We start from the raw sequence: 12,638 nt of genomic DNA, 5'->3' as shown, positions 1-12,638 counted from the left end.
TTCAACTTCAATCTCTCTCTCTCTCTCTCTCTGGCTCTCTCTCTCTCTCTGGCTCTCTCTCTCTCTGGCTCACTGTACGTGACGTCAAACCAGCATGGCGGTCAAGGTGACTTGGGCATCGTTCTCTTTGCAATTTCCTACCCCTACTTGTGTCATTTCTCTTGGTGTTTTGCTCGTTTTCGTGTGTAGGAACAGTCGAGGCGAGTGTGCGCCGGACGAGCGGGCGTCGTGCTCGGAGCTGCCTTGTAGCATCCCCGGGCTAGCTGACGCCCGGCGGCCGGCCGGCCGGTTGGCGGCTGCTGGCCTTGATGACACTTCCTTCCCAACAGGCTGGAGGGAGGATAGCTCCGTAATGCTAACCAGCTGTCAGTTATGCTTTCTTCCTGACAAAAATGCCAAGCGGAACGGCCTTTTCTTTTTAGCCAGTAGCAATCGAACTTGAACTTTTCTTTCCTCCCGTCATTGTAACGGTGTCGCGTCTCCTTCGCGCTAGCTCTGTTAGCCGACCGGGGCTGGTTCGAGGTTCGACCCGTTACCAACCACCAGCCCGGTAGCATCATAGCTTCATGCCAGGCAAAAATGCACACGTCCGTTTTGGGCTGGACTTCCAAATCAACGTACACTATAATTTGCACCCCAAAAAAAAAAAAACGGAGAGAGGGGGAGGAATGCGTAAACAGTGTCAAATTCCCTAACATCCTCACATGAGCGTATTTTTGTCTGAATTGTTTCCTTTTTCCTTTGTAGGTGCAATCAACCAAACGTGGGGATCCAAGTGAGCTCAAAGCCATCTTCCAGAAGGTGAGCGTTACACATTTAACATGCATTCCTTGTTCACACGTTATTTGGACTTCACCCGTATGTACCTTCATATGTTAGGAAAGGATGAGTTAGCAATTGAAAATGTGTTTATCGATGTCTAGTGACAGGCAGAACAATGAAGTGCTCTTCTGTTGAGTGGCCAAAGGTACAATTCCTACAGCGGAAGAAAACCAAAGAGTAAATAAATGGAGACATTTTTCTTTTTGGAACTGCGCACGGGTTGAAAGAGTGAGCCGAGTCTGATTTTGCTTTGTAAACGGAACTGAGGGCGTTGTGTCACAGGGTTTCAATTACTCCACTGTTAGCTACGACTAAAGGGCCATAACAAGAAAACGGAAAGGAAATACGCTGCCATTCAAATTTCAATCGACTACTTGACTGGTGAAGTCTTCAAACGTGTGCGTCAGGTTGTTTGGCACTGTTGTTGCCGTCCTTCCGCGTGAGGCTTACCAAAGTGTTGTTGTCAGCAAAGAGCACAAACAAGGAAGTGCTTACATATGGTTTTGACCCGCCGGGCCGCACCGCCGCTCGCGTTTAGTATTTCAAATCCTACGCGTGCGTGCCTTGGGTTATTATTCAAGCAAGCGCTTAACCTTCACGTTGCTTTCTGCCACGGCCGGTGCGTGACTGGACCATGTGAGCGTTGCGTGACAAACGCACACAGGGTCAAATAACACACAAACTCAAGCCGAAAAGATTGACGCGCTCGCTCGCTCGCAAAGTTGTCGAGCGTGCAAGAGAAATACGACAACCTCTGAATAGGTTTGTTCGATCCGGGACAGCGACATGACCTTGAACACGCCAAGAACCGCTCGTTCTGGGAGCAGGTGTGACACGTGATTGTAATCATCATTTAAATGATGGCAATCTTTTATTTTTGTTCACTAGCAAGGTCTTTAATGAGTGACAGAATCGTCCTGTCACATTCCTTCTTTTCCTTTCCCACAAATGTACGCTAGTCTAACCGCAAGCCACAGATGAACGTGATTATGTCGGAACGGACCGCACGCGACGCTCACGCAAATTGACGCGGCTGTGACTCGCATTTCTTTTTTTTTTTTTGCGTCCTCAGTATGCCAGCCAAGCGGACAAAGATGGTGAGAGGTTCATGACCTCAGGAGACTTTGTCCAGAAGTACCTGGGCCTGCAAACACAGATCCACCACAACCCCAAAACCGTGCAACTGCTGGCCGCTGTGGCCGACACCACCAAGGACGGGTGTGTGCCGCCGATCCGCAAAACATGAAGCGGCGCTAATTGATTGAGAAAAAAAAACCACACACACACACTTGCTACCGTTAGCTCATAAAGATAAGATCAACGGCTTGTTATCAATGCGGTCGTATGCGCAGACAGGACACACACACACTTGTGTTATTTATAGAGAAATTGCCTAAAATTGTAAAAAGCAATTTTTCATAAGCAAATGGACTTCAAAATGAAATACAACTTCATTGTGCCTAAAAATGTCCCCTTCTTGAAAAATCCAATACATGGATTGCCGACTTCCAAGTTGATTGTTGAGTACGTGATATTTTTGACTTTCTTGATTGAACGTGTTCTTCCTGTGCTAGTCCCCATTCCCGCGTGATCAATTTGTTGTGTATTTGTTGTGTGCCGACTTGGACAGGCTCATCTCCTTCCAGGAGTTCCTTGCTTTCGAGTCGGTGCTGTGCGCGCCCGACGCTCTCTTCATAGTTGCCTTCCAGCTCTTTGACAAGACTGGAACTGGAGACATTTCCTTTGGTGCGTGCCATTCATTCTCTCTGACTTTCCTAGCCACCTGAAATCACCACAAACACACACCCCAGCCCACTTGACCAACATTCTGCGTTCATAAGCAGTCCGCTGCCGATTATTCCTCTTTCCGGCTCGCTCCACGTGGATAAACTGACTGTTTCCCCCCAAAACACAATTGGCTCCTCATTACTTGATGCATTTGTTCCCATTCCACAGAGAACGTGCGGGACATTTTCAGCCAGACCACGGTGCACCACCACATTCCCTTCAACTGGGAGTGTGAGTTTGTCCATTTGCACTTTGGCCATGACCGTAAGAAACGCCTCAACTACCTGGAGTTCACCCAGTTCCTGCAGGTAAGCGGCATCTTTTTGTCACACGGTGATGATGATGATGATGGATGGATGGATGGATGGATGGATGGATGGATGGGACACAACATCTTCTTGGAACTTTGTCTGCTAGGAGCTGCAGTTGGAACATGCCCGGCAGGCCTTTGCCCAGAAGGACAAAGGGAAGAATGGCGTCATCTCCGCCTTGGACTTCAGTGACATTATGGCCACCATCAGGCACCACATGCTCACGCCCTTTGTGGAGGAGAACCTTGTCTCGGTGGGTTAGCGTCGCTGTGATCTCCGTTTACTTTTCGACTGTTGATTGAATAGCGGACAGACGGATGGATGTGCAGTACAGTACTTTACACAAAGATGATAGACATGCCGGAGCTGTTTTGGGCCACAGCTGGCGGCTGTAGTCTCACACCATGACTCCCATGTTTGCTGTGGCTTTCTCGCTCCGTCTATCTATCCATCCATCCATCCATCCAGGCAGCAGGAGGCGGCACCTCTCACCTGGTCAGCTTCTCTTACTTCAACGCCTTCAACTCCCTCCTCAACAACATGGAGCTGATCCGCAAAATTTACAGCACGCTAGCCGGTTCCTGGAGTGACACGCTGGTCACCAAAGGTACACCTTTGTTTCTTTGCAAACCTTTCTTATTTGCTATCTTGTCTCATCCTTCCTTCCTTCCTCCCCTCCCCCTTGCCCTGCAGAGGAGTTTGTTCATGCTGCCAACAAGTTTGGTCAAATCACACCAATGGAAATTGACATCTTGTACCAGTTATCAGGCCTGCACTCTCCGTCAGGGTAAACACTCGTATTGCCGCCGTAAAACTAACAACCGCGCTCACTTCGACACTTCTTTTATCAGTTCAAACTGAGTCAGTCAACATTGGTTCATCTCTGGGCACGGCGACTAGAGGCCGTCAACCTTTTTTTTTTCTTTTTTTTTTTTTTTTTTTCTCCCCCCTCCCCTGCCCCCTCCACTAAATGCGCTCTTGCTGCTTCAATGTCTTTGTGAGTCGTGCATGACAAACGGAACCGCCCCCCCCCCCCCTCCCCCATTCTCAGCTGTGATGATGTGCTCTTGTGCTTCAGGCGCCTGAATCTTGCCGACATTGAGAGAATAGCCCCCCTGGAGGAAGGAAGTCTTCCATATAACCTGGCTGAAACCCAAAAGCAGGTAACTGCTGTTGTGTTCAAGGCATGTCCTTCCAGTCAAAAGCAGTACTCAATGTCAAAGTGTGTCGTCGTTCTTATGTTGCCATTCCCGCAGACTCAAGCTCAAGGGGACGGTTCGAGACCCGTGTGGCTCCAAGTTGCCGAATCTGCTTACAGGTTCACGTTGGGCTCCATCGCCGGAGGTGAGTTCTTCTCGCCGCGCGCGGCCGAGGAAGCCTTTGGCCCGAGCTGGTGTTTGTTTGCGCAGCCACGGGCGCCACGGCCGTGTACCCCATCGACTTGGTGAAGACCCGAATGCAGAACCAGAGGTCCACGGGCTCTTTTGTCGGGGAGCTGATGTACAAAAACAGCTTTGACTGCGCCAAGAAGGTGCTTCGCTACGAAGGCTTCTTTGGCTTCTACCGAGGTAAAGGCTTCAAATAGCAGTTGGCGTGCCAAACGGCTACAAACGTCTGATGGTGGCCCGCAGGTCTGGTTCCTCAGCTCATCGGCGTGGCGCCGGAGAAGGCCATCAAGCTCACCGTGAGTCCCATGTCACGAGATACTAACACGGCATGGGCATTTGGTATCACTTCCGAGGCGTCTTCTTCGCTAACTTTATTTTTATCGGCGCCACCTAGGTGAATGACTTTGTACGAGACAAGTTCACGGACAAAGACAATTCCATCGCTTTCCTGGCCGAAATCTTGGCCGGCGGCTGCGTGAGTGACATTGTGGAAAATGTGAGATGACACAAACTAACTAAGAGTTTTTGTTCTCCTCCTTCACCAAGGCCGGAGGCTCCCAGGTGATCTTTACCAACCCTCTGGAGATAGTCAAGATCCGTTTGCAGGTGGCGGGGGAGATCACCACCGGGCCTCGAGTTAGCGCGCTCAACGTGGTGCGAGACTTGGGCTTCTTTGGCCTCTACAAGGTAAAATGTGCGCCGCCACCGCCGGTAGGTAGGTAGGTACATTCTGCAATCCATCTTTGCTGCTGCATGTGTGTTTGTAGGGAGCCAAGGCCTGTTTCCTGAGGGACATCCCCTTCTCTGCCATCTATTTCCCCGCCTACGCCCACCTCAAGTCTTCCATGGCTGACGAACAAGGAAGGCTCGGACCCTTGCAGCTTCTCACGGCCGGAGCCATTGCAGGTAATGAATGCGGAGGCTGCACGGTGTCGTATGCAGCGAGCGAGCGAGCGAGCGTGCAAGCGAGCGTGGCTAAAGAGGCACACGGAAATCTTGGGAAGGCGAAGCGGCGTGTTCAGGCAATCTCTGCAGTCGTCTCTTCCCGCTCCATTTTGCAGGCATCCCCGCAGCCTCGCTGGTGACGCCGGCCGACGTCATCAAGACTCGCCTGCAAGTGGCCGCCCGGGCGGGTCAGACCACCTACTCCGGAGTCACCGATTGCTTCCGGAAGATCATGCAGGAGGAGGGCTTCCGAGCTCTCTGGAAGGGAGCGGGAGGTTAGTCCGAGTGAGCCAATGAGGGAGGGAGGGGGGAGCTTATTTTCAATGTGGACCCACCGTGGTGTCGCTCTCTCTTTCTCCCAGCTCGTATGTGCCGGTCCTCTCCCCAATTTGGTGTGACTTTGGTGACCTATGAACTCTTGCAGAGGTGGTTCTATGTTGACTTTGGAGGACAGTAAGTTCTTAGTACTTCTTAATCCTCAGGCAATGGCCACAGACGTGCACGGAATTGCTTGTAATTTTAACTTTTTTGCAGTCGGCCGTCAGGCTCCGAGCCCACGCCCAAGTCTCGCATCTCGGAGCTCCCCCCCATCAACGCCGATCACGTGGGAGGCTACCGCCTGGCCGCCGCCACCTTCGCTGGAGTGGAGAACAAATTTGGCCTCCACCTGCCCAAGTTCAAGTCCTCTGGCGTGGTGTCCATCCACCCCCCGGAGCCCGCCGCACGCGCTCAGTCCCCCCCGTAGGGTAGGTAGGTGTGAGCGTTTGTATGGCGTCCATCTTTACGAGAGCGTCGACTAAAGGCTGCCTCCGTTTGTGCGCAGCATAGATGTGGTGGCCGTCATGGATTCAAGAAGGACCACAGTGTGGCGTTGTCCCACGCCCGCCCGCCCGACCTAGCCAACGGTGGCGTCGCAACCTGCTCACTGTGCAGACTTCAGCACTTTGCTCTTTCTTCAGCGGCTGTTGATTGGTGAAATCAAAACAGCCTTACGCATTATCATGAGTAGCTTTGATTTCTCTTGTTTTGTTTGTTTTCGTCGGTTACTTTTTGCGAATAGGGCCGGCCATAGAAAAGGATTAGCTTGGTAACGGTGTGTTTGTTGTGTGTAGGGTTGCGGCAAATTTGGAACTTCGAAGGCACTCGTAAGTTATTTGGGTTTTTCCCCCTCCAAAATTGAAGTTCCCAAATTCGAGCCAACATGAAATGTTGTAAATCTCATGTCCAGTTTCAAAATGAGGATGAATTCTGTACATATTGTAAAAGTGATATGTTTCGGACGGACGGACGGATGGACGGCCGGCGTCACGTGCAGTATGCATCATGTAGAAGTGTACATAGATAGCAAAAGTATAAAACTGCTGTTACGAGGCGACCTTGGTGCATGGAGTGCTTCATTGTAATATCGTGGCAAGAGGCAGGCTTACCGATGGGTGGCTGTACAGACCTTTGACTTATTATCAGACCATATGCTTTGAATTCAGTCATGTCATTGAAATAAATCATCCATGTGGTTTTATTCGGAGAAGTGGCGCTCTTTTAGCCACAGCAACATGTGCTCGCTTGCTTTGTCATTGTTAAGGACGCAACCACAAACATTTGGAGAATGCAAAACACTTCCGCTGAATACGCTTCGTCCGATATTCCAAAGATGGATGTGTCCTGTTGAGGAGTCTGCTCCTGAAGACCATCATCAACTGAAGAAAGACTATTAGGTCGTATTTTATGAATACGATTTGACTTTTTTCATGTCATTGTGAACACTTGGAAAGAATGAGCCATGGTAGCCACATCTGCTTTTTAATTAGCAACAAGTTAAGTTCTTCTCAAACTATTGTCCAAGACATTGAGAAACACCAGCTAGTTTGTAACATGAACATGAGGAGTTGGATGGTAAAGTAGCTAGAACAATGACCTTTGAACTACACCTTCATCATCCAAATTCATTTTGATACTAAAAATGACTGCTCTTAAGCAATGCATGAGAAATGAAATAATAGTTTCAAGTTAAAAAAAAGCTTGTAGTGCTAAGTGCGTGCGGCGCATAGACTTTGAAGTGCAAAGCAGCCTTTTAAAGTACTATATGCGTGCAAGCACCCGAATAAATAGTATTAAATATGTCTGTGTAACACTCCCTTGCACAGGACACAGTGAAATAATGTCTCCAATTTGTGCTGACCTGGACACAAAAAGGTGTGTTGTGGAAATATCAAATCAAACAATGTTAGAAAAATGCAACATTAGTACGTAGAAAGGTGCAAGTACAAATAGTTGCATATTGATTGAGGCCATATTGACTGAGCAGTCAGTGGGGGATCCACAAACAAACATCCAAATGGTTCTATTCCAATCTAACACCGCACGTTTCTCCAGGCTGGCCGGAAGCAGGACGCCAACTCGTGTGATTTCAGGAAGTGGAAGGAAAAGAAAAGAAAAAGGGTTGCCTCTTCAAACGTTGGCGAGCTCCTCGGCTTCGTCTCTGTTCTCGTTAATGTCGGCCAGGGTCCTGACGAAGCGCGTCCACTCGTCGGCCTTGGGCACGCAGATTTGCTGGCGAAAGATCAAAGTGGACCAATTGGTTGGGGCTGTGCTTCCAAAGCCCACAATAGTATTTGGAGGACGATTGCGTCAGCCCAATAAGAAGTCCAATCCGGCCATTTTCAGCCATCTCACCTCGCCCACGTCGTACACCCGCACTTGTCCTTCCGAGTCTCCCGTAGCGATCTCTTTTCCCGAGTGAGCCCATCGCACGCGGTTCAGCGCCGGAGCCCCTTCCACGTACACGCTGGCGGTGGGGACCTGGACAACAACGAGTGACAAGAGCACTTCCGACAGAACGCCGTCAACGCTTCCACCTTAGTACGTACCTCCGTGTCGTTGTTGAGGTTCCACAAGTCCAGACGTCCGGCAAGGTCCACGCAAGCGAAGAGCGCAGGGTGCGTCGGAGACCACACGGCGTCGTACACGTAGTCACAACTATCCTCAAAGGAGTAGAGCGGCCGGGTGCTCTGCGCGGAGGGAGCAAACCGATTAGCCAGACTGCGGCTACTCTTGCTATCTTCTGGGCGCCACCTTGGTGCTCCAGAGTTTGACGGTCCAGTCGAAGGAAGAGGAGATGAAGAGATGAGAGAAGTCCACGGGTCCCGCCGCTGTATGGCAACTCAATCCCGTCACTGGACCGTGGTGGCCCTCAAACACCTCGGTGATGCCCGCCTTACTGTCGACGCACACAACCTGTGCATTAGCTACCTCGGCCCGCTACCGTTAGTGACGGACGACTCACCTCCCGTGGCGACAGGCAGTATAGACGGATCCGTCCTCGCTGCCCACCACAAAGTTGTTCACATCACCCAGCGGGAAGGCCATGGAGGTGACGGCCACCGCCTTGCTCTGCTTGAACACCAGCTCCAAACTGTCCTGTCGCAGACAAACGGCAAAAGACCCTCAGCGAGCGGACCTCCGCAAGAACGGGCGATGCCGGCCGGCCGGCCGGTACCTGCGGCTGGGACAACATGTCCAGGCTCCACGAGCACATCTTGCCGTCTGTGGAGATGCTGATCAAGTTGTTGGCGTTCTGCGTTCCCACCACGTTCACGCAGTAGACGGGATGCTGCGACGCACGCAACCAGTCGATGAAGAAACGACCAAGTGTGCGTGAGGGTGGGGGCGGAGCATTACCGTGTGCGCGGTGGCCGACAGCGGCGTTCTCTGGACGGGGGTTCGCTTGTTGCTGCGGTTGTCCCATAAGACAATCTGTCCCGAGTAGGTGCCGCCCACAACCAGGTTGGGGTGAAACTTTGCAAAGCCAGCCGACATCACCTCCGACTGAAGAACGGCAACTCGTCAGAATAGGGTACGGTCCGAATGTCGAGTCCCTCTTACCTGACAGTGGAAGATGTACTCCGGGGTGCTCTTCTTGTATTTCAGGTTCCAGACCAGGGCTACTCCGTCAGGCTCATGAGGAGAGTCCTCGTTGTTGTTGTAGGAGGCCACCAGCAGCTCCGGGTACTGGTACAGTGCAGTCACCTCATGAATCCAATTCCAAGTCTATAGGCCTGTATTACAAACCCACCTGAGGAGACCAGTCGAGACAGGTGACCACTCTGTTTTTGCTCCAGCGTTCGTCTGCAAACTGTCGGTTCAGAACCAGCTTGGCGCCCGCCTGCAGGTCCCTAAACAAGATGTTGAGGGTCCTGCATCTCATCTGCATTTTTTTTCTCTCTCTCTCTCTCTCTCCCTTGAGCGGACGGGCCTCACCCCTCCTTGTCCTCCAGATCTCGGCCGCTGTAGTCAAAGCAGACGTCCACCTGCTCGCACAGCGCTCGCTCCACAATGCGGCTGCCGCGTTCGAAAAAGGCCAGGAAGTCCTGAGAATGCAGGACCTGCAGCTTCTCTTCTCCCGTCAGCTCTTTGGGAATGTCTACGCACACCGAGGACATGCTTTTGTTGTTCATACTTTTTACCCAGTCGTCGTTTGAGTTTGTTTGGATCGGGCAAACGTCGACACTTGGGTTTTGTCTGGTGGTGTGACGTTCCAAACCTTCCTCATGTTGGTCTCCCTGGTCTTCTTTCTCCTCTTGAGCAACCTCTACTGGTGGGGCCGCACTTATCTCCTCATCCTCATCCTCATCTGTAGGGCAAACAAAATACACGCATCCAAATTAGAATAGTGTGAAGCACCACAGTTCACGCTTGGGCTTGGTGCTTTGCTGTGCGTTAGTAGGATTAGTCTGAAAGGATGTTTCTTTACCTGCTTTTTGTTCTGTGTGAGCTTCACTGGGAGTCTGGGTCTCTTTTGAGTAGGACACCATCTCTTTGGGGACAATGTCCACTTGAATCACTTTGGACATGCCGAGCCTCACGGCCCCACGCCTGGATAGAACAACACAGCGCATGTCAACACGTGAGCAAGACGGGCAGTGTCGTGGAGAACTTGAGACGGCGGGAGATGTGATGATGAGGAGGAGGAGGAGGGCTAACGGACATATTACTAACACTCAAACATATTTGGACGCTGAGTTGAAACTAGGGAAGCTCATTCAAAGCTGCTAGCTACAGGAGGTGAGAGGAGCAGCAGTACCCCATCAGCTCAGAGTCGGCGTGGAGTTGCAGAGTAGAGGGGTCGGGGTCCCAATGCAAAGTCCTTAAGGGGCCAAACCACCAGGCGGAGTTAGCGAGAGGCAGACCGACAGACAGACAGCGAGAGAGAGAGAGAGAGAGAGAGAGACAGGAGGGAAGGAGAAAGAGCACACGGGGACAGCGGTGCCACCGACCAACCGCACAAAGAGACGGTTCAAGGGTGAGATGGAGAAGATGGAGGAGACAGTACATAGAAGAAAGGGAGAGAAGAAGTGCGTGTTAATTGCGTGCTGGTAAAAAGGCAAAGAGTTCAACCATGGTCATATACAATCGCTATACAAGACTGCTCCTCCAATATGAATTCAATGATGTCGCGGAAATTCCCAAATAAGCATCGTGTCGACTTGAATTGCAGCAAAGCCAGCAGGGGGCGCTGCTGCATCAAATGTCTGCAGTTTAACCTGCTTAATTCCTCCTACCACACAACAGCAATCGGAATATAAGAAAATGCTGGATTGTGCAGGAGGTGTACCTAATCAAGTGTCTGGTCTATCCCGCTTTCTCCCAAACACACACACACACACGCACACACACCTTGGTCCTGCGTTTCCGTCCCCAGAATCCTGGCTTCCCGCGTCGCTGGCCACTGATTTGTTGGAGGGAGACATGGGGGCGGGGACTAGGTAGTGAAACAGACAGGTATCCTCTGTTACTACCCTCAGGGGCTGAGCTGTGGCTGTTTGACCAGTGAATGGGAGAGTGATGGGGGTGAGGGGGGGCGGGGGGTGAGGAGGAGCAGCAAGTGGCGAGAGTGGATGAGTGAAGCATGCAGCGAGGGGGCCGAGACAAGGACGCACACACGGGCAGATGGGGGAGAGAAGAGAGAATGAACATACACCATAGACAGGCTTAGGTGTCGTGCACAAAATGCTCAGATCATACAATAGTGACAAAGGGTGAACACAACTTATCCCAACTGGAGAAAAAAGAAATTGGTTTGTTAAAGCTTCAGCGTAAGCGAGCAGTCCGTCAGAGCGGATCTTGGCTAATACATACAGTAGTACTTTGACTTAAACAGGGTTCTTCGACATCAACAGTACACAATTGATAAATGACGACAATGTACGTCTGCACATAAAAAGAAAGATGAGCATGCTGGCGCAGCATCCGCACATGTGCATTTGTGTACGTACCATGTTGTATGTCAGGGGTAATGCCAACACTCTGCAACAAAGCCTCGGCCTCCTTCCTCTTCTTCTCCAGGTCCGAGTCTTCGGCACCCGCGGCGGAATCCACCGCACGCTTTGAGTCTCCCTGCAGAGGAGAAGGACAAGCTCCAAAAAGAATTGCCGCATTTTAACCGTGGTGATTGTCACGTGACTGACATCCTTCTTCTTCTTCTCTTCTTCTTTTCTTTTCTTCTCCTCTCGAATCTGGGCGATGCGCTGTTTCTTCCTCTCAAGCTCGGCCTTCAGCTCACTCTTGTCGGACATACTGCCTGCGTGCCTGCGGGGACACGCCAGCGGCCGCTCATCAGTTATAAAAGTTACGAAAAGAGATGCTACACAGTACAGACAGGTGAACATGGGGATACGCTTTGGCCAACATGTTAGTCAAGAAAAAGAGTATTCATGTCATGCCTGTGCCCGGGGCCCGTCACATTGCTAATATGAGGACAGCTGCTTATTACAATGTTCTCTTTATATGTGCTCATATTGGGCGTTGTTTTGAAGCACACAGGAAGCCCGTGAACAAATCGACATTCTAATAACAGTGTCATTACCCCGCCATTGCTTTATTAACATGTGAGCCAACTTTTGGCCATCTATGACGTCATTATTGTCACCCACCCAAGATGCTCAACAACGCCCCTCCCGCTGTCATAACAACTGTAGATAATAAGAGTTATTTACGAGCCATCTAAAAATCGAGTGAGATTTTAATCACTTGGTCCATGTTTTAACATGGTTTGATCTCTTTAAAAATCTTCCTGACAGGCTGGCCAAGCAGCTAGCTATCTACGTTAGCATGCTAATCCGAGAGGGCCCGAGAGATGGATGCATCGGAAAAAAACAACCGCACCCAGTTGTTTGCAAGACGACTAGACATGTACGATGGGGGAACTAACCTGTAACGGAATAACCAACCACCTGACGTCCAAGTAAAAACAATCCAGTGACAAAGCGGTCCGGAAGAGAAGCGAAGTGATGATGAGCGGTGATGATGCTGGAACTGGAAGCACAACGGAGTCAGTGGGTTGTGCCAAAGGAGTTAGCCACCCCCGTGAAAATCTGTATCGGGTGTC

At 50.9% G+C, this 12,638-nt stretch overlaps 2 protein-coding genes across 11 annotated transcripts; one reads left to right on the top strand and one right to left on the bottom strand.

Moving 5' to 3' along the window:
- Positions 1–8: 8 nt before the first annotated feature.
- LOC133166109 (electrogenic aspartate/glutamate antiporter SLC25A12, mitochondrial-like) lies at positions 9–6,806 on the top strand. Of its 6 annotated transcripts, none has more exons than XM_061296118.1 (19): positions 9–106; positions 748–801; positions 1,895–2,040; positions 2,453–2,568; positions 2,779–2,918; positions 3,028–3,174; positions 3,390–3,528; positions 3,615–3,708; positions 4,000–4,084; positions 4,178–4,265; positions 4,331–4,489; positions 4,553–4,605; positions 4,704–4,784; positions 4,856–4,996; positions 5,077–5,215; positions 5,371–5,529; positions 5,617–5,707; positions 5,789–6,000; positions 6,083–6,806. In XM_061296118.1, exons 1-18 carry the CDS (start codon positions 95–97, stop codon positions 5,997–5,999), a joined length of 2,055 nt encoding a protein of 684 aa, XP_061152102.1. In that variant the 5' UTR covers positions 9–94; the 3' UTR covers position 6,000; positions 6,083–6,806. The 6 variants fall into 6 exon arrangements, with proteins under 6 accessions (XP_061152102.1, XP_061152101.1, XP_061152103.1 ...); XM_061296117.1 differs by having other exon boundaries at positions 6,078–6,806; XM_061296119.1 differs by having other exon boundaries at positions 5,789–6,004.
- Positions 6,807–7,038: 232 nt separating this feature from the next.
- Positions 7,039–12,629, bottom strand: LOC133166111 (dynein, cytoplasmic 1, intermediate chain 2a-like). Of its 5 annotated transcripts, none has more exons than XM_061296122.1 (17): positions 12,462–12,629; positions 11,719–11,839; positions 11,527–11,647; positions 10,928–11,069; positions 10,335–10,397; positions 10,005–10,126; positions 9,795–9,884; positions 9,512–9,674; positions 9,327–9,426; positions 9,137–9,262; positions 8,933–9,079; positions 8,751–8,864; positions 8,538–8,671; positions 8,327–8,471; positions 8,122–8,262; positions 7,928–8,053; positions 7,039–7,804 (listed from the first exon to the last, which is right to left on the bottom strand). In XM_061296122.1, the coding sequence occupies exons 2-17, from the start codon at positions 11,824–11,826 to the stop codon at positions 7,703–7,705; spliced, it is 1,944 nt and encodes a 647-aa protein (XP_061152106.1). In that variant the 5' UTR covers positions 11,827–11,839; positions 12,462–12,629; the 3' UTR covers positions 7,039–7,702. The 5 variants fall into 5 exon arrangements, with proteins under 5 accessions (XP_061152106.1, XP_061152108.1, XP_061152107.1 ...); XM_061296124.1 differs by having other exon boundaries at positions 10,928–11,012; positions 12,462–12,628; XM_061296123.1 differs by having other exon boundaries at positions 12,484–12,627.
- Between the last annotated feature and the right edge of the window lie 9 nt (positions 12,630–12,638).

The sequence above is a fragment of the Syngnathus typhle genome, linkage group LG13 (assembly GCF_033458585.1).
Source record: "Syngnathus typhle isolate RoL2023-S1 ecotype Sweden linkage group LG13, RoL_Styp_1.0, whole genome shotgun sequence".
NCBI lineage: Eukaryota > Metazoa > Chordata > Actinopteri > Syngnathiformes > Syngnathidae > Syngnathus > Syngnathus typhle.
Note: the sequence above shows the minus strand (reverse complement) of the source record. Positions and strands in the feature narration are given on the sequence as shown.

Bases quoted from the DNA above. Each gene is read 5' to 3' on its own strand.
- LOC133166109 (XM_061296118.1), top strand. The intron at 3,529-3,614 runs GTACACCTTTGT...CTTGCCCTGCAG, and splicing joins TGACACGCTGGTCACCAAAG to AGGAGTTTGTTCATGCTGCC. The intron at 4,606-4,703 runs GTGAGTCCCATG...GGCGCCACCTAG, and splicing joins AGAAGGCCATCAAGCTCACC to GTGAATGACTTTGTACGAGA.
- LOC133166111 (XM_061296122.1), bottom strand. From the start codon at position 11,826: ATGTCCGACAAGAGTGAGCTGAAGGCCGAGCTTGAGAGGAAGAAACAG. The intron at 8,472-8,537 runs GTGAGTCGTCCG...GTGCGTCGACAG, and splicing joins ACTGCCTGTCGCCACGGGAG to TAAGGCGGGCATCACCGAGG. The intron at 8,054-8,121 runs GTACGTACTAAG...GTTGTTGTCCAG, and splicing joins ACCTCAACAACGACACGGAG to GTCCCCACCGCCAGCGTGTA.